Source organism: Amyelois transitella, chromosome 2 (genome assembly GCF_032362555.1).
Source record: "Amyelois transitella isolate CPQ chromosome 2, ilAmyTran1.1, whole genome shotgun sequence".
Taxonomy (NCBI): domain Eukaryota; kingdom Metazoa; phylum Arthropoda; class Insecta; order Lepidoptera; family Pyralidae; genus Amyelois; species Amyelois transitella.
Window position 1 is genome coordinate 884,446 of NC_083505.1, and position 26,624 is coordinate 911,069.

Sequence of the window (26,624 nt, forward strand, 5' to 3'; positions counted from 1 at the left end):
TTATTTTTTTCAAAAGGCCACGTTCAACTCTATGGCTTAAAGAAAGAATCGAGATTCAAATATTGACAGTTTGCTTGCACAGCCTCGAAGTAAGTTCAAGACTTGTGTTACGAGATACTAACTCTACGATACTATAATTTATAAAATAATACCTACATATATAGATAAACATCCAAGACCCAGGCCAATCAGAAAAGTTCTTTTCTCATCATGCCCTGACATCATCACCTTAATTAGTGAGACTTATGCTAACGCCTTCGGGTAAGTAGATAAGTATTTGAAGTGTGAATTTTTTGCAAACCCTTTTTTTTACTGAGACACTATGGTTCGGATTAATAAGCGTTAAGTTTTTAGTGATTACTTTTTTGCTTATAATACGTACGTACGCATTAAAGAACTCTTTCATTTTATTAGTTAACTAGCTGTTCCCGCTACTACGTCCGCGTGGAATAGTTATTTTGGGCATCATTGAAGCCCTCCAGGATGAATAATTTTCCCCGTTTTTTATTTCACATTTTCCATTATTTCTTCGCTCCTTAAAGTTGCAGCGTGATGTTATATAGTCTAACTAAAGCCTTCCTTGATAAATGGTCTATTCGACGCAAAAAGATTTTTTCAATTCAAACCAGTACTTCCTGAGATTAGTGCGTTCAAACAAACAAACAAACAAACAAACTCTTCAGCTTTATAATATAAGTATATATTTAGCCCTACATAAAAGTTACAACTACAACCTTAGACAATAAATTCCTTATTATTTCCTTCCTTATAATTATTTCTTCTTCCTACCTTATATTCTTTATAATAACTTGCTCACATAAATTCCACAAAACGCTCAAACACCAAACAATAAGCAATTAATAATTTTATAATCGGCTTGTGACTATCGTTCTGTAAATTCCAATAGGAAAGTACTTGATTTGTAAACTTATTGGCGTTATACATTGTATAGGTGTCATATTGCGTGCCCGTAGACTTAGGAATAATCTATACTAATATTATAAAGCTGAAGAGTTTGTTTGTTTGTTTGAACGCGCTAATCTCAGGAAATACTAGTTCGAATTTAAAAATTATTTTGTGTTGAATAGACGATTTATCGAGGAATGGTTTAGGCTGTATAACATCACGCTGCAACTATAGGCGCAAAGAAATAATGGAATATGTGAAAAAACGGTGTAAATTAATCATCCTTGAGGGCTTCAATGATGCCCAATATAACTATTCCACGCGGACGAAGTCGCGGGCACAGCTAGTTAGAGACAAAAGGAATGCCATGTCGTATTTGTAAATATATGAATTACTTATATGTTGTCTTCTTAGTTACCCACGTAAACGTAAAATCACGCCTCCGTCTCGGAATAGTAGGCAGAGGTTACTTCTTTGCGCTGTGTATACAACAATCAATACAACTCAATACAACAATCAATACAACTCAATACAAAAATCAATCTAGTACAATCAATACATATTTCTTTCAATTCATCTGATTTGATGGTAGATGATTTGTGAAAGCACGTCGATTTAGGGCATTTTAGGTGACCTGACCTTTTCCCAGGATATCCAAAATTTGACGCAGTTTTAATGCTGTTAAATTAAACTAAGAATTAAAATGTGCCGTGTGGTTCCCGGCACCAATACGAAAAAGAATAGGAGCACTCCATCTCTTTCCCATGGATGTCGTAAAAGTCGACTAAGGTTCTTTTTAAGGCGATGGGTTAGCAACCTCTCACTATTTGAATCTCAATTCTATCATTAAGCTAAATAGCTGAATTTAGCTTAATGATAGAATTGATAGAATTGGCCATTTAGTCTTTTTAAGACTGTTGGCTCTGTCTACCCCGCAAGGGATATAGACGTGACCAAATGTATGTATATATGTATGTAATTAAAATGTAATTAATATGAAATCGTTATGATGATAAATGGTGGTTCCATCAGATGCGTCGACACATTAACCAGTACTTACCACTTCTAAAGTCTCACATTAATCTGAATTCTATGGGCGGGCACTAGGAGCTGGTCACGACTCCTGCATTCCTTGGTAGGGTTTCCATGACACAGTATTTGAAGGTATATTTATTCCAAATAAATTTATCTTTAATTTACATGCAATCACGGGGAAAGACAGAGGCAACAGTCGTGAAAAGACTGAAAGGCCACGTTCAGCTGTATGGCTTAATGATGGAATTGAGATTCAAATAGTGACAGTTTGCTAGCCCATCGCCTAAAAAGAATCCCAAGTTTACAAACTTGGGATTCTTTAAAGGCTTCTTTAAAGATTCTTTAAAAGGCGACTAAGGGATAGACTTGTAAGTCTATCCCTTAGTCGCCTTTTACGACATCCATGGGAAAGAATTGGAGTGGTCCTATTCTTTTTTGTATCGGTGCCGGGAACCACACGGCATAAAAGTGTGCAATTCGCTAGTAAGTCGATTGAATTTTTTTCCGAAATGTCTCAACAAATTTTGGTCACCCTATCGTCCACTTTACTGTGCAAATACAGTAAATAATGTGCGGGGCGATTTGAACCGACAACATTTTGCATGGAATAAGGGCTATTAGAGTGCTTGTATGGGCTCCATGCAACAATCATCATACATCCAATGTGGGGATTTAATCTGCCCTCTATACAAATATAGGGTTGTAAACGAATTGTAATAATACTTTATTTATATGGAATTTTCAACCTAAGGGGAGCAATTTGACGGCCTCTGTGGCGCAGCGGTAGTGCGCCTGTCTGTTTCACCGGGTTCGAATCCCGGCCAGGGCATGATGAGAAACGAACTTTCTCTGATTGGCCTGGGTCTTGGATGTTTATCTGTTAAGTTTTTATTAAAAAATATAGTATCGTTGAGTTAGTATCTCGTAACACAAGTTAAACTTACTTCGAAGCTAACTCAATCTGTGTAATTTGTCCCGTATATATTTATTTGTGATTAAAGTGGCCGGTAGATACAAGAAAACTCCAATTTCACTAGCAACCTGTCACTATATGAATCTCAATTCTATCATAAATCCAAACAGCTTAACGTCGCCTATGAGTGTTTTCAAAACTTGCGGGCTCTGTCTACCCCGCAAGGGATATAGACGTGTAGTCCTTATTTTATCCTTTCCGCATGTACATCGGCACTCATTCACTCCACACAACGACTATATCTGTCTGTCTGTCCGTCCGTAATCGCACCAACGTTTTGCCCGCGTTTATCGGGAACTGCCTCTGGTACTAACGGAGACTACTTATTCGTAGTGCAGTAGTTACAGTGATAGTGTCGGAGTATATCGTTATATAGTTAAGGATATTATACATACATACATTACCTACATAAAATCACGCCTTTTTCACGGATTATGCCTATGCCTTAGTCGCCTTTTACGACATCTATGGGAAAGAGTGGTATTATTCTTTCCACGCGGCACTAAAATACAACGGGACGGCAATAAAAATATTAGGTATATTTTCTCATCTATGTTTCTTCTAAAGATATACCTATGTCCAATTCGTCTCTAAAATGATAAATTTGATTAAAAATCGATTTAGTAGTTTTTCATTTATTTTATTGACAAACTAAAAAATAAAACTTTTCTTATTTTATTTTGATTCACTTGCGTTGCGTGTGATTGTGTCATATTATTTTGTAAGACTTTGCGCGTGGCACCGCTCCAGTGGCAATTTGCAGAAAAAAAATATACTTCAGTTACTCTTTAAAAATTTTCAATGTCTCTGTGCCAAATATCCCATCAAAATAGGCCCAGTAGTTTTTGAGTGGATCATGGGTAAATGTTACATACATTCATACATAAAATCACGCCTCTTTCCTGGAGGGGTGGGCAGAGACTACCACTTTCCACTTGCCACGATCTCTGCATACTTCCTTCGCTTCATCCACATTCATAACTCTCTTCATGCAAGCTCGGCGGTTTTGGTTAATAATAAAATTGTAGTAAATTGTAAAATATGGTGAAAATCCGTATAACATCTGCATGAGGACATTAACAAGTCCAGTGCCTTGAGTATTAGAATTTAATAGTCTAGATTAGAACTTTCTTCTAGAGGCCTAGAGGTCAGGAGATCTCGCACAAACATTCTAGGCATGACTTAGGCGTAGTCCGCTAATTAGTCTAGCCTGACACCGCTCGGTCTGAGTTGCTTTCTACGGGGCAAAAGGAATGTGTTTCATTTGTTTAATTGAAGTATAGTAAGAACGATTTCTTTATAAACCTTACGTATGTATGTATTTCTGCCATTGATATACAAATAGTGACAGCTATTTAGCTGAATGTTGCCTATCACTATTTTCAGACTGTTGGATCTGTCTAGCCGGCAAGGGATATAGTCGTGACTATGTGTATGTATGACCTTAACCATTAACTTATTGAATGTTTATTACCAAACCTTTTTTGTTGAAGGGACTCTTATCAGATTTATCAATGAAATTATGTTCAAATATTTACATACATATTTATCTACTATTTAGGGCAATAAAAATAATGATTGCTCATACTGACACAAATATCCATTCATCATACGACATTTGACCTGAATGGAGCAATTCTAAGACAGATATATTTACGAAGCACCACTACATCTGCGTACACGCAGATAACAATATGAAAGAAACTTAGAAACAATTTTTTATATTAAGTATAATTTTTTTTTACCGTTGAAAATAAATTTCCTTTTAGCTAATTTTATACACAATTGCTCACTATGCTGTTACTGTGCCGTGCGGTTCCCGGCACCAATCCAAAAAAAATAGAACCACTCCATCTCTTTCCCATGGATGTCGTAAAAGGGATTCTTTTTTAGGCGGTGGGCTAGCAACGAAAAGACTGATAGGCCACGTTCAGCTGTTTGGCTTAATGATACAATTGTGATTCAAATAGGGACACTATTTGAATCACAATTGTATAATTAGGCCAAACAGCTGAACGTGGCCTATCAGTCTTTTCAAGACTGTTGGCTCTGTCTACCCCACCAGGGATATAGACGTGACCATATGTATGTATGTATGGTAACTAAAACAATCTAGATACTACTACTATTCAATAAGTCTTTATTAAAAAATATATTTATATCATAAATCTTTCACGTAGGAATCACTTAGTATTTTCTTACTATTCATATGTACTAACATATGAGCATATACGAGATATTTTATAAATTAAAAAGTGATATATTCAGTTATTTGTTTATTTTTACAAAAATTAAAAACACATTATACAAAAATTTTTGTAAGTATCTACAAATATACGACTTAGTTCAATAGAAATCTCTTTAGAATTAAGAATAACTAGAGTCGAATCATTCCCGCGGGGACTCCGGGATAAAAGTAGCCTATATATTACTCTGGGTCTTCAGCTACATATACCAAATTTCGTCGTAATCGGTTCAGTAGTTTTTGCGTGAAAGAGTAACAAACATCCATACTGACATCCTCACAAACTTTCGCATTTATAATACTTATTTTCGTTTTACCCCTCACAAATATTTTCGTTTTTTTTTTCTTTCTATATGTATACTTCCATGTACATGTTATGCTCTTAAACATAGACCTTTTAATATCATTAACATTAGCGATTCCTGGCATTTTCGACGCCACATTTTTGGAGCTGCGGTCTTTTTGACGGCCGATTCACTAGTTACGGCTTTTTTATGGCGGCAAAAGTGATATAAAGTGGTTAACGTTTCGTATTAACCTGTTTTTTCCTCATCTGAACTTTCCTAAATTGTATTTTTTATTTGATAGGTACCTCTTTTAGACTTTTATTATTGCAAAATGCCTGAGTGGTCCCCAACACCAATGGCATTTTGCAGAAAAATGGCGTAAAAGGCGACTAAAGGGTAGGCTTGAAAACTTGTGATTCTTCTTTCAGCCGATGGGCTAGCAACCTGTCACTATTTAAATCTTAATTCTATCATCAAGCCAAATAGCTGAACGTGGCCTCTTAGTCTTTTCAAGACTGTTTGCTCAGTCTACCCCGCAATGCATATATACTTGACTGTATAAATGTATGTAAGCAAAATGCCCTTCAGGCATCGCCATCAGATTCAAGTGACCTTCTTTCGACATTTTTCGCTTTTCTCTGATCAAATTAAGGTTTCAAGATCCTTAGTTTGGAGTCCATGACAACATTAAACAAATATTTGTTAGTTTGTCTATTTCTTCTCATCTTATTTTTATCAGAATCTATTCACACTTTTTGGCCTTTATTTCAAGTTTCTTTAATTTATATAAACATTCGAACCATGGGAAATTTCTTCACCAACAGCCTTCGATCAATCACTGATAGCCTCCACAGCAATTAGGGCATTGTTTAAAAATCGCATCAAATTACCAGTTGCCGCTCGCACCTGAGTAATCGACTCCAATCGATCAAGTTAACACATCGTTAATTATTCGGGAATTGCGCCATTACGGGCGCTAACATTTAAAAAAAAAAAATTCCCGCTGATTGGCTGTTACGAACGGCAGCAGCATGGTAAATAAGATAAAAATGAAGAACAAATGTCAAAAATCCCGTCCGGTATCAATAGTCTTTGTCCTATTAAAAAAGTAAAAAAAAAAAAAAAAAAATTCAACCTCTTCGCTTTATAATTTGATACTGGCCACTAAGACTAAATAGAACATTTATAAAAATATTTAAACCAGGCTTAATTAAAAACAATATAAATTTAATTTGTCCATGTGAGTTCATAGCAATAACATTGAATAAATTCTCCGAGGTTCATAGTTGCGTTTGTAGGTACGTACATTTCTATATTTAGTCAAATGATAATTATACTTACTCGTTAGTACATTTAGCCTGTTTGTTGACAAGCTAGCCTAAGTAATTACTCCATACTAAAATTACTTAAAAAAGAAAAGATTTCTCTTATTCTTTATTAGAAATAAATAACCTCAAAAGACTTTCATATACGCAAATAAAATAGAGGTATAGGTATAAATTCAGGAGTATTCAAAACATTTTCTTTCATTGAATTCTCACGACATAAAAACGTCTAGTTACAATATGAAAAACAGTTTATTAGTAGCACTCACTAGTTGACATTTAGAATTGTAATTTCAATTCCAATTACCCACGTCGGTAACAGTAGTACCTAAGTGTGTATTTTCCGCGTATCGCGAGCTAAATGTGTATGATCGTTTGTAACACTTGTAAACAAGAACACTACTGGGCACAGACATTGAGTTTAGGTAGGGCTGTGATCTGAAAGACCAAAATTAAAACGATGGAAAGTTTACTTACTAGGTTTAGTATCCGATATGTGTATTTTTACAACGATATGTGGCCCAAGCTTGACATAATGGCCTCTTAAATGATCACTGCGGAACAATTATAAGTTGTCGATCCCAGCGCATCGGCTGGCTAAGGTTCCCTACCTTAATCGTTTCTAATTAATTATATAAGATTTTATAATATATAAAAGTGTTCTTGAAATGAATGATAGAAAATTCGAAAAGAACCGCAACCCAGAACAAAACAGGCTGCTTTTAATCCCGGAGTTCCGCGAGATTGATTCCACGCGAATAAAGTCGCGGGCGGCCTCTAGTTGAAAACTAAAGATGTAAAACCCTGGTACTAACCAAGCGCTCTATTTTACCAAGAATAGGCCCTCGTTTGGATTACAATTTATGGTTATTAAATTATCAACCGGTCGGTATTCAGCTTTAGAATTGTGTGAAATCCAATGTAAAGTTAGAAGGTTTCAATAATTTAGGACTATGTTCATGTTGATAGTGTGTATCACGCTTATACATATATTTACAGGATAGATTATACCAATTGCCCGTCGCAAATCTTGTTTATTCCCATTTCCCGTGGGAATTTCTCCGGCCAGTAAATTAGCCCACAAATCATAAAGCCATACAGCTAAATGTGGCCTTTCAGTCTTTTGAAGACTGTTGGCTCTGTCTACCCCGCAAAGAATATGAACATGACTAAATGTACGTATGTATGTATTTACTGTTGTGATAAGTCTTATAAGACGACGAAGTCTTATAAATTTTATAACTTAACCTATAACACAGACTTCAGCAAAATTGAAATCAACTGGCCGTTTCTTTTTTTGTTTGCTAAACATATTTACATATGGTCACGTCTATATCCCTTGTGAGGTAGACAGAGCCAACAGTCTTGAAAAGACTGATAGGCCACGCTCAGCTATTTGGCTTAATGAAAGAATTAAGATTCAAATAGTGACAGGTTGCTAGCCCATCGCCTAATAAAAAGAATCCCAAGTTTGTAAGTCTATCCCTTAGTCGCCTTTTACGACAACCATAGGAAAGAGATGGAGTGGTCCTATTCTTTTATGTACTGGTGCCGGGAACCACACGGCTTTTTTTTTTTACTAAACTGCATTGTTATGTCTACACCAAACAAATATGCGTAACAATCCATTGTTTACTGCCGTAGGGCTTTGCCCTCACTGCTTTTATTGTCCATTTCCTGCGTGGAAGTAGGAAATATTGAGATATAAGCAGCTTATTAAGTATTTTTGCAGAAGTTTGTTCGTTGACTCTTTATTGCACAAAGAATTAACATGATACAATACATACATACACATGCAAACGTATTATCACGTCTGTATCCCTTGAGGGATATACAGAGCCAACAGTCTTGAAAAGACTCATAGGCCACGTTCAGCTGTTCGGCTTAATGATAGAATTGAGATTTAAATAGTGATAGGTTGCTAGCCCGTATAGTATAGGTACGTACATATACATATAATTATGTCTATATCTCGTCTACGTACGAGTATGTATAAATAAAAAAAATATGATTTATTGCTATTGTTTACTAATATAGTTTTTACACACTCCATTGAATGGTCGTGCTGACAAGTTGTGGCCTAGTTAGACACGTGGCCGATAATACATGCCCCATTCAATACAACACGATTTCTCATTTGTATGATGTTTTGCCGCGCCTGCGCCCGCGCATTGCTACAAACGATAACGTTTTTATGTTGTTTCTTTGATCAGTGTTTATAATTTGACCTATTTATTTCATTTTAAGGAATAAATATGTCAAAGCAAATAAGTGTGTTTCTCGGCAAAATAAGAAGAAAAAAAAAAGGATCACTCCATCTCTTTCCCATGGATTTCGTGAAAGGCTTAGGCTTATAATTTTTGGATTCTTCTTTCAGGCGATGGGCTAGCAATCTTACACTATTTGAATCTCAATTGTATCATTAAGCCATGCAGCTAAACGTGGCCTATTCGATTTTTCAAGACTGTAGGCTCAGTCTATCCCGCTAGGGATACAGACGTGATTATATGTAGGTATGTATGCATAATAGTAATAAGGATTTAACGCCGTCATCAACAAAGCTACAAGTCAATAATATTTGTACTTACTCATCATAAAATAAGATAATCTCCAATTTCAATTTACTGTTGTTACTCAAATCCCCTGTACAGCCTTTTGAACCCCATTATTGTATTATTAATGGTATTGTGGTCATAAATTCAGATACTGAGCTAAAACCCCGTCAGGTATATACATATATTATAGTAATCAGTGAAAGCGGAGTCGAATTACTCTCTGCCTATCCCTTCGGGAAAGTGGCTTTATTTTATACATACATATATAAGTACATATGGTCACGTCTATGTCCCTTGCGGGGTAGACAGAGCCAACAGTCTCGAAAAGACTGAATGGCCACGTTCAGCTATTTGGCTTAATGGTAGAACTGAGATTCAAATAGTGACAGGTTGCTAGCCCATCGCCTAAAAAAGAATCCCAAGTTTATAAGCCTATCCCTTAGTCGCCTTTTACGACATCCATGGGAAAGAGATGGAGTGGTCCTATTTTTTTTTTGTACTGGTGCCGGGAACCACACGGCTTCTTTATTTTATGTATGTAGAAATAAGCGCAATGATCAAACGATCTCGATTTATCACCAAGCTTTGCTAATCATAAATTTATTGGTTGTGTTCGCAAAAGCTTTTCAACTTAACGGTGATCATAAGCTCTCGCATAATTTCCTTGCGCGATTTATCTCGGAATTGCTTGTTCTACATAAGCTTTTAGATTCAGATAAGCTTTTGCTATCAACCCGGCTTTGGCACGAGTATCATAAAATTGAGATTAGGGTTGACTCCGAAAAAAGTACGAGTAATAGTAATAAAATCAAATCATTAAATTTCCAATTTTCAAAAGTGCCTAGATTATAACAAACATCTTAATTTTGCGCACTTTTATGCCTTTGTGCGGTGTTCACTTTAGAATAGAAGCACTCCATATCTCTACCATGGATGTCGTCAAAGGCGACTAAGGGATATGCTTATAAAATTGTAGGCGATGGGCTAAAAACCTCATAATAGAGCTATACCGCTGAACGTGGCCTTCTAGTCTGTTCAAGACTGTTGGCTCCGACTACCCCGCAAGGGATATAGACGTGACTATATGTAAGTTGTGCTCTCATCCTTCAATTGTGAGATTCAGTGAATAGTTGAAGTTGTTTGAAGCTAAACCTACTTTTGTTCTATGCTCGCCTCTTACGGCAAGAAAGATAAGTAATTTAAGAACGCTTAGTTGTTAAAAAAAATGATATTTTCTGAAACATAACACTCCTTTTTCGTGTAGGTAAGTATATAAAATGGACTAGCGCAAACATTTCACAACTACTTTAGTCGTAAAATATGTGTATGTATAGGAAGGTGCTCTCGGATACATTTATATGTAAATTTATGAAGTAGTCGACGTTTACGACTATATTATGGCTGAGTGGCTAAATTTTGTGAATCGATGTTGTTTATCACAGTATCAGTCGACAATTTGTAGGCTGAGCACTTAAGCTTTCATATAATTTGACTATATAATACTCGTAAAACAAAAGGTTTATTAACAGTATATGTGGCAACTTACAGCTTTTAAAGCTACCAAATTCCATAGTCACGTTAATAATGAGAGAGTGGATATTGAACGGTCCATTTTCCAGCATATCACGGAACTAATTGAACCAATATATACATAGATATGGTCAGTCTATATCCCTTGTGGGGTAGACAGAGCAAACACTGTTGAAAAGACTTACATGCCACATTCAGCTATTTGGCTTAATGATAGAATTAAGATTCAAATAGTGACAGGTTGCTAGCCGATCGCCTTAAAAATGAATCTCAAGTTTGTAATTGTAATCCTTAGTCGCCTTATACCTACGACATCCATGGGAAAGAGATGGAGTGGTCCTATTCTTTTTTGTACTGGTCCCGGGAACCACAAGGCACTTAAACCAATATAACACACGCATTATAGTCACGTCTTCTAATATTATTATTTTCTTTTAGGCGATAGGCTAGTAACCTGTCACTATTTGAATCTCAATTCTAACATTAAGCCTAACAGCTGAACATGGCCTGTTTGTCTTTCAAGACTGCTGGCTCTGTCTACTCTGCAAGGGAGACGTGATTATATGATTAGTAAATGCGAAAATTGATTAACAATTTAAAATAATACACTTAGTTAAAATTTATAGAACAATGGCGAACAAAGTCGCAAGCAATAGGTAGTTATTCCATATCCATATATCTGTGCTAGAACTAGAAACAACAGTACCTATTAGAGAAAATATATATTGAATTTGATTAAAATACACATTTTAATAACGTATTCAATATCATATTTCCAATTTTTGACGCATTTTCAAAAGCTGCGCATCATTCATATCAACGTTTTATAGACGATCAGTACTAATTTGATGCAATCTAATGAAAAGATAACGTGTTTCAAGTTACTTTACAATTCACGTCTAATTGGAAAAGTGTATAACGTTACTAAAATAAATTTGATTTTTATAACTTGATGAGCAAGTTAATTTTTCAACACCGTTATAAATACTATTTGGTGCAGTAAAATAAAAGCATGCGTAGTATAAAAAAGCAGCAAAATAGAAAAAAAAAATTCATTTAATTAATATGCAAATATTAATATTAATTAATTAAATGAATGTTTTTTTTTCTGTTTGATTTTAGGTAAGTAATGACAAGTTCTTTAACATGCTTACATACATATAATCATGTCTATGTCCCATGCGGGGTAGACAGAGCCAACAGTTTTTTAAGACTGGCCACGTTCAGCTGTTTGGTTTAATAATGGAATCGAGATTTAAATAGTGACAGATACGAGTAGATAGCCCATCGCCTAAAAGAAGAATCTCAAGTTTATAAGCATACCTACCCTTAGTCGCCTTATACGACATCCATGGGAATGAGACCTACTCTTTTTTTTATTGGTTCCGGGAACCACACGGCACTCCACCCGTTAAGTTATTCAATAATTTAGAAAAACTGTAAACTAGCTTTAACTTGCGACTCCGCCCGCGCGCATTTGACGTCGCATACAAATTATCTAAACAACTGCAGTGTTGGCAGATCTTAGACTATGCGACGAATAAATAACTTGAATTTAAACTGCTTCGTCAATAAGTGATACCTTGTATCCTAGTTTGGAAATATACTATTCTATTCTATAGTATTATTAACGGCCTCTGTGGCTCAGCGGTAGTACGCTTGTCTGTGACACCGGAGGTCCCGGGTTCGAATCCCGGTCAGGGCATGATGAGAAAAGAACTTTTTCTGATTGGCCTGGGTCTTGGATGTTTATCTATACAAGTATTTATTATAAAATATAGTATCGTTGAGTTAGTATCTCGTAACACAAGTTTCGAACTTACTTCGAGGCTAACTCAATCAGTGTAATTTGTCCCGTGTATATTTATTTATTCTATTGTTCCAGGTTGCAACTGCTCGCGCCTGGGCGCTGAAGGCAACGCTTGCGACATCCGCTCCGGCCAGTGTCGCTGTCGGCCGCACGTTGTCGGGCGCGCCTGCGACACTTGTGAGGTAATACACACATACATACATACATAAAATCACGCCTCTTTCCCGGAGGGGTAGGCAGAGACCACCTCTTTCCACTTGCCACGATCTCTGCATATTTCCAAATGCAGCTTTCCGCAAGCTCGGCGGTTTCGGGTACTTTTGACCTGACCCTTTACCAGGACGTCCTTAATTTGATCAAGATACGTTCGTCTAGGTCTTCCCACTCCGACCTTTCCCTCCACACTCTCCTTTCTCTCACTTTGCGACGATGAATGTGAGGTAATATAAATATAATATAAATAAATATATATATATATATATATATATACGGGACGAATTACACAGCTTGAGTTTGCCTCGAAGTAAGTTCGAGACTTGTGTTACGAAATACTAACTCAACGATACTTACTATATTTTATAATAAACTAGCGACCCGCCCCGGCTTCGCACGGGTGCAAAATTATAAATGTTATTATACATAAAAACCTTCCTCTTGAATCACTCTGCCTGTTACAAAAAACCGCATCAAAATCCGTTGCGTAATTTAAAAGATTTAAGCATACAGACAAACAGACTAAAATAGCGACTTTGTTTTATACTATGTAGTGATACTAATATAGATCAACATTCAAGACCCCAGGCCAATCAGAGATACCGATTGTTTCCCATTAGGCAGTAACTATATCTAATTCAACGATCCCAGTATATTTACGAATTAAGCATTAAGCTAGTTTATTTTTTTAGGCAAGTTTTTCGGTCATATCACTTTTTCCTCTATTTTTCTTAATCTTTCTATATAAATACTAGATACTAAATTGATCGGACTAATGACTTCACTATAAGTTAAGTAAGAATAAACCACAAAATCTTATTCACTAAAAAAAATACACAGCTTAAACCGAAAATTCCAGTTCATTTATGTTTACTTCATTCCCTGCCAATAACATCATATCAAACTCCAAATCCATTCCATCACTCCAGCTTACATCAACTCTCATAGCCATTCCTGCCTCATTCAGATGTCTAACACCAAGATTATACGTCTATTTCACTTTAAAACCATCAATACAATCCTATAAAATATTAAATTCATGAGCAATCAAATGGGGATCATGGATATTGAGCCTATTTATAAAGATTACTGAACAAGTACCAATCACGTCAAACGCGCTATAAAGATAATCGTAAACAATGAAATTGTGAGAAGGGGAGATGTAAACGACCTATCAGTTTTAATCACATCATGTATGTACAGATAGCAACTTACGAAATTTGGTATTATTTTTAACTAGCTGTTGCCCGCGACTTCGTCAGCGTAAATTTCGAGTTGAATCTTCAATTGGTGACGGTTGTAACTAAATCGGTTTAGTACTTTTGGAGATAAGCGTGATCATACAGCTGACTGTATGATCATGCTTAATTATTTGTCTGTCTGTGTGTCTGTATCTGAATACAGACAGACAGACACACAGAAAGAAAATAATAAAAAAAATTGCTTTCTATTATTCATTCTAAGTGTCCCTCTATCCATTTGAGTCAAAAATACTAAATGTACAGACAAAATATATCGTAGTATCTATTTAAAGACATTTGCATGCAATTATCGCATGCAATTATGTATCTAGTAGTTGTAGATATTTAGTGGAAACCAAGCTTTTAAATTGTGACTATTAAATACAATCGATTATAACCTACATCGAGAGAGGCAGAGATTATGTTTGAACGAATATTAGAAAATTAAAAAACGCAGATTAAAAATGTAGCAAACGTTTTTAATCTGCGTTTTTAAAAACAGCCAGTTTGCCAAAGGGGCTCCTCAGAATACGAATCTCATAATAAATGCAGAGATAACTGTATCAATCAAGTCTGCTATCATATCCGGACAATGGCAGGTGAATGTGACAGGGGAACGATGTCTGTAGCACATGTACCTCCGTACAGCTAGTCCGGGATCTCACTGCAGTTAAAATCGCGATTTCGTAAAAAAATGTCTTTTACTACGCTAACCGCTTTGTTTGATGCAAAATTGATATTTTTACATGCATATGTACATATGGTCACGTCTATACCTATCCCTTGCGGGGTAGACTTAATTGACTTAATTTTATTGCATTATGTAGGAAGTATAGTTATAAAGTTATTAATTCCTACAAATGATAGAAGGAGAAAAGAGGAGAGAAATAATCAGTTTAAAGTTACTATATTATTCAACGTAAAATAAAAATATTTGACAATAAAATTATATTTTACTCTCTAACAAAACCATGGCAACCGTTGCTATGGCGTATACCAAGAAGGTTGCCTACACGTAACTTAATTTATATTTATGTCTTACTTTAGGTCTAGCTCAATAAGGGTAAAAAAAAATTATAACAAAACATTACACGTAAGGTTTTAAAGGACGTTTAATGGTAATGTAATTAACAGATACAGATAAGTGAGAGAAGCGCGTTTCAATTTAATTTAAATAAAGTATTAATATAATAGTACGGTATGTGTGTATGTATATGTCACGTATTGAGCTCTGCCTGAATAAAAAAATAAAATAAATTTATACCGGGAAGATTACACAGATTGAGTTAGCCTCGAAGTAAGTTTGAGGCCTGTAATACGAGATACTAAGACAACGATACTATATTTAATAATAAATACTTATATAGATAAACATTCAAAACCCAGGCCAATCACAGGAAGTTCGTATGTCATCAAGCCCTGGTCAGGATTCGAACCCCAGGAACGAAACCTCCAATGTCACAGACAAGCGCACTACCGCTGCGCCACGGAGGCCGTATCGAAATATACATACATACATAAAATCACGCCTCTTTCCCGGAGGGGTAGGCAGAGACTACCCCTACTACTACTGTATCGAAATATACTCGTATATAGAGAGATAAAAAAATGTGTGGCAAGATCTCCGACTAACAATCAGAGCACGGCATTTAGCCGGGCCAATATAATTCACTGCGGGCCCGCTGAACCAAATGTCACCGAGACATTCGCTGTTATTTCTGGGTATTGCAGTAAAAGCGGGCCGAATTGTCTTGTCGTGGTTGAGAAAGTATGTCGGAACTCTATTTATTATTAAGTTAGTTAAATAAATCATTGGTGAGGTGAACTTCCGCTAAACACTTCACACGATCAAGTCACTGTTAAAACTCCCAAGTAATAATTTACTTATTTAAATTTTAAAACATTTATTAATATCCCTTGCGGGGTAGACAGAGCCAGAAGTATTGAATGACTGACGTTTAGTTGTTAGACTTAATGATATAATTGAGATTGAAAAAGTGCCAAGTTGCTAACCCATCGCCTATAAGAAGAATCTCAAGATTATAAGCCCATTCCTTACTCGCCTTTTACGACATCCATGGGAAATAGATGGAGTGCTCCTATTCTTATTTATATTGTTGCCGGAAACCACACGGCAATTTTAAGTCATCAATCATCAATTTTTCTTTTCCACCAGGGGAGCATGGAATTCGTATTTACTTATTAATAAAACTGTTGTATCATTTGATTAATTGATAAAGCGTTCCATAATGATACATCAATATTTTGGATCAAGAATTTTTCATACTATATAAAGATATTTTCCCCACAGGTAGGCTACTGGGGCCTGCAGCTCGGCGGTTGCCGCCGGTGCGAATGCGGCGCGGGCGCAGCGGCGTGCGACCCGGTCAGCGGGGCGTGCGCGTGCGCACCCGGCGTGGGAGGCGCACAGTGTGACAGGTGCCTGCCCGGGTTCTACGGGTTCCGGCCTGCGGGATGCTTGCGTATGTATTAAGATTACTAATTTACTACTTATAAATATCATAATTTTCTCTCTTCCTCTCTTTCTAATGGCCCTGTGATAATATAGTAATTATTCAGCGAGTTACTCTCTCCATAAAATTGCTAAAGACCGCTGTCACCGAAACTTAATAAGTGATCTTATTTCTTGTTTCTCATCTAATTCTGGTTGGAACACCTCTCGATAGATTAAAGCCAAAAATCCAATGAAAAAAAAATATGGTCAGACAGATAAACAGCTAAATGTTCCTGAACTCTTCTTGAGCTGCGTTTGGGAAGATATATTCAAAAAACGCTCAATTTCATTTGCACGTCAAAGTTATTTTCGAATAAGGTTATAATTTTTCATTATATATATTATCCGAAGCCGTTGTAAATATTTATTTTTTTGTTTACAGCCTGCCCCACCTGCTCAGACGGCAAGATCTGTTCGTTGGACACGGGCCAGTGCGTGTGTCCGCCGCGGTCACGTGGGCCAGGATGCCGACAGTGCGCCCCAGGGTATTGGTCCCGGGAGAATGGCTGCCAGCCGTGCACTTGTGGAGCTGGAGCGACTTCGAGTGAGTTCAATAAAAAAAAATACCAAATCTGTACTGATCGTAGTTGTTAAAATACATGACAATTTAAGGTCAGAATGCGATTAATAAACGTTAAACTCTTACACAATATTTCACACCAGTTGAATATAATAATCATACGAGAAACAAAAATTTTGTCGTTTTTATTACTACGACTAATTAAGGTTATTGATCAAAGTGAATCGTATGCTATTCTCCTATTCACGAGAACGGATTAACATCCGTTAATTTTCAAATAATAGATACTGGTCAACACTCTCAATCCAAATAATTATCTGCTTTTTATAATTAATATTATTTTTAACATTGACATAAACACCACCAGATATATGCGACCCAGTGAGTGGTCACTGCAAATGTCGTACCGGCTGGGGCGGGTCTCGTTGTGAACGCTGCGCTCCCGGACATTTCGGGCCACGTTGTAGACCGTGCGACTGTGATCCAGCCGGCTCTAGGGACTGCGAAGGTGGCTCCTGTGACTGTGATGAGAGGGGCCGCTGTCTTTGTAAGGTAAATTACTGCCAAATTCATAAAATATAAATAATAAATAAATATTAAAAATAAGACGGCTGACGAAACGTCCTTGAGGTACTACGGCGCTTTATAGCGTCTATTATTTTCAAGAATGAATCTGAACTTGTGGCGACATCTCTACGCTACACGTCACAATATCCAATCACACAACAAATGTCAATCATGGCGAAGAAATTGACGCGCTCAGCCAATAGCAGCGAAGAATCTAAATCGCGATTACAAAGATTTCATGGATTGGAGCATAAATACAACCTCCGACTCAACATCGTCGGAGTCGTGGTTCCCCAGGCATAACAGCTAGCCTGGTGGAAGATCTTCCCTTTGGTGGCGGTCAAGCCGAATCATCGCTCCCGCTACAAACTAAACTAGTGTAGTTAATATTCACATTCGTTGCGACTTTGCAAGGCCTTTAAAATGTTAGAAGGATTTCCGAAGTTACTTTTTTATATTTTTGTCTTCACTTAACCCGGTATTCGGCATCATTCATCAGTATATTTTGAATATTTGTTATTTGAGTTAGATTTTTTCTGTATGTTGGTACTTAGCTTGATATAAAAATATTCCTTTACAGGAGAATGTAGTCGGTGACAAATGCGACCAATGCCTGGACGGCACCTTCGGCCTGTCAGCTGAGAACCCCTCAGGATGCACCGCCTGCTTCTGCTTCGGTCGCGCGGCACATTGCACTCAGGCGGCCCTCACTAGAGCAGCTTTGCATAACACCAACCCGATGCACATCACGCTGCTCAAAGGAGATCAGATTACCACGGTGAGATACTGAAGCTGAGCAAAACATGGTGGTATTTATAATTATTATAAACATATAATATTAATAACTAGCGACCCGCCCCGGCTTCGCACGGGTGCAAAATTCAGAAAAAATTATACATAAAAACCTTCCTCTTGAATCACTCTACCTGTTACAAAAAACCGCATCAAAATCTGTTGCGTAATTTTAAAGATTTAAGCACACAGACAAACAGACTAAAATAGCGACTTTGTTTTATACTATGTAGTGATATCGTCTATATATCTTAGCAGAGTAAACAGCTGTATGGCTTAATGATGGAATTGAGATTCAAACAGTGACAGGTTGATAACCCATCACCTACAAGAGAATCCCTTGATTGACTTTTAGAATTTTAACGGGAAGAGAAGCAATGACGATGAGATGACGTAAGAGTACACGTATTCCCTAGTATCGCGATCAAAGGCTTTTCTACATGGGGAAGACCAATCTTACCAGATAGTCCAACGTTTTAAAATCATTCAATGACAACTGGATGCAGCGATCAAAGAATAGATAGTTTTGAAGAAAAGTCACAATCTTTTTTATTTTCCAGTATTTAGAAAATACTAACATTTCAATATTAAAACTTCTATTTCTCCAGGTGGATATTCATTCGCCATTAGCTGTTCCGATGCACAATCAAGAAGTCACCATCTCTCTACCATGGCCGCCTGCTCCGGTATACGTAGAACTGGACAACAGGTTTGTAATTCCTACAGTTTTTTTCAACTTCCGGATTCAAAATTGATTATGACTTCGTAAGTTTGTATTTTGTTCCAAATAAACACGAGCAGAGTCATTGGCCGAACCAGTTGAAGATACATACATATGGTCACGTCTTTATCCCTTGCGGGGTAGACAGAGCCAACAGTCTTGAAAAGACTGAATGGCCACGTTCAGCTATTTGACTTAATTATAGAATTGAGAATCCCAAGTTTGTAAGCGATGGAATGGTCCTATTCGTTTTTGTATTGGTGCCGGGAACCACACGGCACAGTTGAAGATGCCTGAATATATAAAAGCAGAGGGAGGTACAGGTCTTAATATTACCATTGCCCTTTGATGTCGTGACACTACACTCTTTACTGTGCCCCTGTTCACAGCCCGGGAGCTCTATAAAGCGCCCTGGGCTTTCACCTTTGGACTACTTCAGCGTTCACCAAGTAAAATAGCTCGCTATCTTCTGGCGGCTAAACTCACGACCTTGTAAAGGTGGTGTGTTAGGAGACTAATTGATAGACCGAATGATGAGTTAATACTGAATTATATTTCATACAAATCACTTATAAATAGGGTTACATTGTCTTACCTCTACATCTCCCTCGCAGGAGAAATTAAAATAAAATACAGTTTTATTTTAATTTTATCGAAATATGAATTAATAGAAGTTTACAATCCACTGTATTAAAACTACTTATTTGTAGGTACCGTGCACGGTTTGGTACAAGAATTAAAATTAGTTAATATTAATTATTGACATATTTTTTTTTTTTTTTTTTTTTTTTTTTTTTTTTACATACTATTTTGTTATAGTTACTTATTTATTTTATTAATGGAACTCTTTTTTTTTTTTTTTTTTTTTTTTTTTTTTTTTTTTTTTTTTTTTTTTTTTTTTAAAAACAACACTAATGTACAAGTGCAGGCTAAAAATAGATTAAGCTTATACGACATTACAGTATACAATGCAATTGCAAATATTTCTAAGTACTTGTTAAATCATATGGTTGATTTTCTATAACAAAGAAAATAAAATAAAAATGTTACTTATGTTCTTTTAATTATAATACTAATAAAAGTATAAATGGGTAATATTTCCTTTTATTTTTACTTAAAGTTATATCTTACTACACGTACCCAATACACAAACTATGCTCTACAATACAAGTACAGGCTAAAAATAACTTTCGCTGACCTGACACATTCTTTATACAATGCAATCACTAAGTATTTTATGAATCATTCTGACTGTTACTCATCTCTGTAGGCTCATGATAAAGTTTAGTTCTATTTTTATGTACTATATCTATTTTATTATTTTTTATAATTTCAACATTTGGAGGAATTTCCTTTACAACCTTATAAGGGCCAGAATAAATACTTTGGAGTTTATTACCTGTTTCGTTCTTTAATAAAATAAGATCGTTTTCTTTATAAATAATAGAATTGCTATTTCGATCATATTTTTCCTTCCTTCTATTTTTACTTAATATTAAATTATCCCGCGCTTCTTTCTGAGAAGTTTGTATCCTGTATCTTAATTCTAAGGGATAGCTATCTACATTATACAATGGGTCTACGTAATCCTTTGTGAGGTTTGACGGTAAAACACATCTCTTACCGAATACGAGCTCAAACGGTGTAATTTTAGTCTCACTGTGAACGGAAGTGTTGTGTGAAAAACACCAAAATGGTAACCATGTACTCCAAATCTCAGGATGTTTTTCACATTGGATACGTAGATAATTACCTAAACCCTTGTGAGTGTTTTCCAAGCTACCCAGTGTCTGATGATGATAGGCTGTTGACTGCAACTGGTCTATATTCATAAGTTTACAAACCTCTTTGAATATTGATGATAAAAACTCTGTTCCTCTATCTGTGGCTATCACCTTGGGAATGCCATACCTCAATATAAAATTATTTACGAACTTTTGAGCTATTTCAACACTACTTTTTGTTACCATAGGATACGCTTCAACATATTTTGTTAATTCACACTGAATCGTGATTATATATGAATAATTGTTTTCATCCCTATCTATAGGTCCTACAGTATCAAGGAAAATTTTTTCGAACGCTGAATTAGCAGTTGTCGTCACTACCATGGGCTCTTTTATATAATGTGAAGAATGCTTCATTCTCTGACACTTATCACAACGTTTTACGAATTCCTTTACGTCATTTTCAAGCCCTGGCCAATAGTAATATTTTTTAATATTTGTGAACATCCTTCTAACGCCTGCATGGCCACTTGTAGGCAAAAGGTGGAAATCATTTAAAATAATTCGTTTTTCATCTTTATCTTCTATCCTTTTTATATCATTTAAAACACACAAACGTGGTCCGGACCAATTCTTTATGTCTTTTATAGCGCTTACTAATTTCTCAATAAATAAACAATAATTCTTCTTCTTAATAAAACATACTTCACTTATGTCATTACTTTTACATAAAACACACAGTTCTCTCGCAAATTCGCCTGACGAAATTTGTGATTGAGAATCTGGATTAATAAAAATACATTTTTTCTCTTCAACATATAATAATGTGTTCGTTTTACTACTCTTATATCTCATTCTTCTTAAAAATTGCATGTCTGTAACATTCGCAAATCTTAACTCTATAGATCTCTTGGGTTTAATATGTGTTTCTATGACTCTCGGGTGATCAGTCCAATCGTCAGTAGGTACCATATTATTCCCAGTATCTTTATTTTTCTCATTCTCACGTCTTTTCTGTGCCCGTGTCATAACATTCACCATCTGTTCATTCATCTCCTTCAATTCATCCGATGATATACATAAGCGAGACAATGCATCTGCAGCTGCATTATCAGCTCCTCTTATATACTCTATCACAAAATCATACTCTTCCAAAGCCATTCTGAACTTCATCAATCTACTAGACGGATCCTTCATATTAAACAGATAGACAAGCGGTTTATGATCTGTTTGTATAATAAATTTCCGACCGTATAAGTATGGGCGAAAATGTTTTACGGCCCAAACTATTGCTAATAACTCTTTTTCAATAGTTGGATAGTTCTTTTCCGCTTTGTTAAGACTCCTACTTGCATAGGCTACTGGCCTGCCATCGTTGTTATTTAAAACTGCACCTATAGCATATCCCGATGCGTCTGTCTGAATTATAAATGTATTTTCCTGAGATAAATTGGGATATTGTAATACAGGGTGAGAAATTATTGCATTTTTAAGAGTTTCAAATGATTTTTGACAAGCATCATCCCACACAAATGTTACATTTTTCCTGCATAATTGATTTAATGGATGAGCCTTTTCAGCAAAATTTGGAACAAATCGCCGATAATAGTTAACAAATGCTACAAATCTTTTTGCCTCATCTGTTGTTTTTGGAACATGATAATTTTGAACTATTTTAATTTTTTCTGGGTCTGGTAAAACACCAGCTGCCGAAACTACATGACCTAAATATAAAATATCTTTTTTCAAAAATTCACATTTATTTGGATTCAATTTAAGGTTCACTTCTCGGAGTCGCTGAAAAATGTCCTGTAAGTTTTTATTGTGACTTTGTAAATCTCGTCCCATACATATTAAATCATCTTGATACACCATACATTTTTCATACGTAAGACCTGCCATAGCTATATTCATCATCCTGGAAAATGAGCTAGGACTAGTTTTTAGACCCATAGGCATCCTAGTCATTTGAAACTGACCTGAACAGAACGCAGTATATTTTCGGCTACTTTTTTCTAAGCTTACATTGTAATATCCTTGGTGAAGATCTAAATGTGTATAATATACACAACCCGATAACGAATCTAATATTTCATGAATATTTGGAAGGGGAAACTTATCTTCCTTAATAACATTATTAATTTTCCTATAATCTACTACCAACCTCCACTTTTTCTCACCTGTGGAATCTAATTTTTTAGGAACCAATAATATTGGACTAGACCACTCACTTTGACAGGGTTCTATAATACCTTCACTAAGCATTTTATCTATTTGTTTTTTAATTTCATCTTTTTGTGAATGTGGTAATCTGTACGGTTTCACGAAAATCGGTTCAGTATTTTGTTTAAGGTGTATGCTATGTTCATAAATATTAGTTGTTGATAATTTATCAGAAGGTAAATAAAATATGTCTGCATATTTCACACATATATTTTCAATAGACTTTTGCTCTTCCATATTAAGATAATCCAACTTTAATTCCATTAATAACCTTCGGGCCCGATCAGCATTTTTATTACATTTTCCAAAAGCACAACTTTGATAATCACTAGCTTTGTGAACTATAGGTTTTATTTCACTTAATGTCAAGTTCTTTTCTGTGGTATTTAAAATTTGTATAGGGATTTTACCGTTCTCAGGTTTTACTAATGCACTAGCTATATAAATGCCATCACAAATTTCAGAAGAACATACAACACTTTCTTCCGTCAACTCTGTATCAATATAATGTATAGTCTCACATCTGGAAGGAATATTAAACGAACACTGATTAGTTGTTAAGGGCATGACTATCTGTTTATTTTCGTTTGAATATAATTGTAGCGATTTATTTTTAAAATCCAGTGTCGCTCTATATTTATTCAAAAAGTCTTGTCCAATTATTCCATTCGCCCTACAAGGTAAAGAATCGAATACATAAAATTTCTGAGTAACACTGTTCTTCATAGATGGTATGAATAACTGTAAACAAACGTATCCAATTGCTCTAACTCTACCACCTATGCCGTCTATCTCTATGTGCTCTTTTTGGAGTGGAATATTTTGCTCTCTGACATGTTTATACTTTATAGCCGATATAGAAGCGCCGGTGTCGACTAACCAAGAATATGCGCAGTTGTTAGACAAATGTAATGTTACATGACAAGTATTGTTACTAGCCAATATTTGATGTTTAGTCACGAAAAAACTGAATATTAGAATTCGTATCAACCTTTCCTTCTACGTCATCACGTGAAATCATATGAACTTGATGATTATAGTTGTTTGTCCTACCTCGATAGTTTCGTCCAAAATTTCGGCGAGGAGTCGAACCTCTATAACTATTATCACGACCACCTCTATTGCGCCACACTCTCGCACCTTGGTTTCCTCCTCGTTGACCGCTAGACCCCTGTTGCATATGATTATACTGGGTGTACTTACCTCGATATACTCTCGGACCTCTATTGTAGTTACCACGGCCTCTAAAATTACGATTACCATTATTACGATAATTCCTCATTGTCATAATATTGTTGGAAGTCGATGGTGATGCGACATCCTCCTCTACCGCTGCTTGAACTGCATCCTTTAAGGATGTAAATTTCTGTGCTAAAATAATAGTGGAAATCCTACGATTTCGCAATCCTTCAGCAAACTGTCGAATAGCTTGATTTTCGTTTATACTTTTTAAAGCTTTATACTTTTCCGAATCTCCTTGTGATTGCGAAATTGTAAGATTGACAAACATCTCTGAAAGTTCTTTTCCATAATCTACAATCGACATCTCATTCTGTTTTAACGATAATAATTGTTTCTGTATCGCTGTTGCTGATTTTTTAGCTAACAAGCACGATCTCATCGCAAGTACTAAATCGGCAATAGTGTCATATTTATCATTTAAAAGTAATTTTGCACTTTCTGACAACCTACTCCTCAATACAAAAGTTATTAATTTTTTCTGTGATTCACTATCTAGTGTTTCTGCATAATACTCAATAGTGTCAATGAGGTGTTTTGTGTTATTTTCATCATCATTCATAACAGGTAATAAACCCAAAACAACTTTATGGTTAAATTTCTCCATTGTAACTATCTTTCTATCAATTTTACACAAACTTTCTATTTCTTTAAATAAATCTTCAAATAAAGTACAATGTTTACACAATAATTCGTAATCCTCACTTGTTAAATCATTCAACTTCTCATTTATCTCCTCTAATACCTGCTCATATTTTAATTTTATCTGTTCAGCTTCTCTTAATTTCTTTTCAATAGTTTCTCCTATTCGTTTAGAAGGTCCTATTTTTATTAAATAAGTACGTATACATAATAATTCCTTATATATATCATGAATCAATTGAGCCATAACAATCAAATATAAGAGCTTACCCTTAACTAGTGTTTACTTATCGTCCATCCATACACGGAGCCTCATCGCGTTACCCTCTACACTGCACTTTATTTTGTTAGATATTTATTATAAGTAATGTTCTTCCTCTTCTTTTATGATTGAATTCATTTCTTAAAAGGTCCTTATTTATTTATTTTTTATTTATTTTTATCACTTCACTTTCACTTTTTATGCCGACACTTGTATTGTATTGCACTATTTCCGCATTTTGCGTCTTAGACCTGCTCGACCTTATCTGCCTCACGTCGTCCACGCCATGACCTCATCAGGAATGACTCTCTCTTATTTGTTTGCCTTATCTCCTCTCTAATCCACTTTCTGTGGCATTTTTTGTAAAAATGGTATATGACCATGCATACTCCGACAAATAGTATAACAAAAATTACACTGAGCATAATATTTGTTAAGCCCATATGTCGCTCTATCGTGGCTTGATTTAAAGCTCCACCACCAGCTGCATTTTGCGCCAAAATTATTTCCTCTTTAGTTTGAGATGCGCCCATTATGACGATTTTTAATATCCACTTCACACGTCGACAGATAGAGAACAAAATTTGCACTGCCCATTCTGTACTTAGTAGCCTTGCACTGTAGCACCGAGACGAAATCCGAAACTACACGTGCCAAACCGACACCAAATATGGCAGGGTCGCCATGTAAAGGTGGTGTGTTAGGAGACTAATTGATAGACCGAATGATGAGTTAATACTGAATTATATTTCATACAAATCACTTATAAATAGGGTTACATTGTCTTACCTCTACAACCTCATACAAATTGTAGAACTAGTCCAAGTAAAGAATGTCTTTATTCTGTCATTTAAATTAACTTAAATTGTCTCCCGTCTCTTTTGCCTGCGACGTTTTACTAAAACGCCACACTGGCGCCCAACGTGGGGCCAATTATTATTTTCGGAGTTATGAACAACTAAATGTGTAATCGATAATCGCTTTTAAATTACCTGCCCAATCTATGATCATGGTGATGTGGACGTAAAATTCTATTCTTGTTTATTATAAGCTGAGCGGATTATATTTATGCTAATGATATTATAATATTATTCCATTCAGATTTCTTGGCGATAGAATCACTTCATACGGAGGCCTGCTGCGGTATACCGTAGAAGAGGAAGGAGGAGAGGAACTGTCATTAGAGACGAGTTTACAAGCACCTCTCGTCAGCATGTATAGTGGAGATATCGTTCTTGATTATTATGAGGTGATTGGCATACTTGCATGTCATAAATTTATCTGATTTCATCTGTT

The 26,624-nt window shown here is 35.7% G+C and overlaps 1 protein-coding gene across 1 annotated transcript in view; it reads left to right on the forward strand.

Annotated features, from left to right (window-relative positions):
* Nucleotides 1–26,624, forward strand: part of LOC106136854 (laminin subunit alpha lam-3) — a 148,665-nt gene that overhangs the window by 99,644 nt on the left and 22,397 nt on the right. The window contains exons 20-26 of the mRNA XM_013337515.2: nt 12,742–12,848; nt 16,432–16,603; nt 17,018–17,179; nt 17,523–17,707; nt 18,303–18,500; nt 19,123–19,223; nt 26,430–26,577. Of these exons, the coding sequence (XP_013192969.2) occupies nt 12,742–12,848; nt 16,432–16,603; nt 17,018–17,179; nt 17,523–17,707; nt 18,303–18,500; nt 19,123–19,223; nt 26,430–26,577 (1,073 nt within the window). The remainder of the gene's footprint in view (nt 1–12,741; nt 12,849–16,431; nt 16,604–17,017; nt 17,180–17,522; nt 17,708–18,302; nt 18,501–19,122; nt 19,224–26,429; nt 26,578–26,624) is intronic.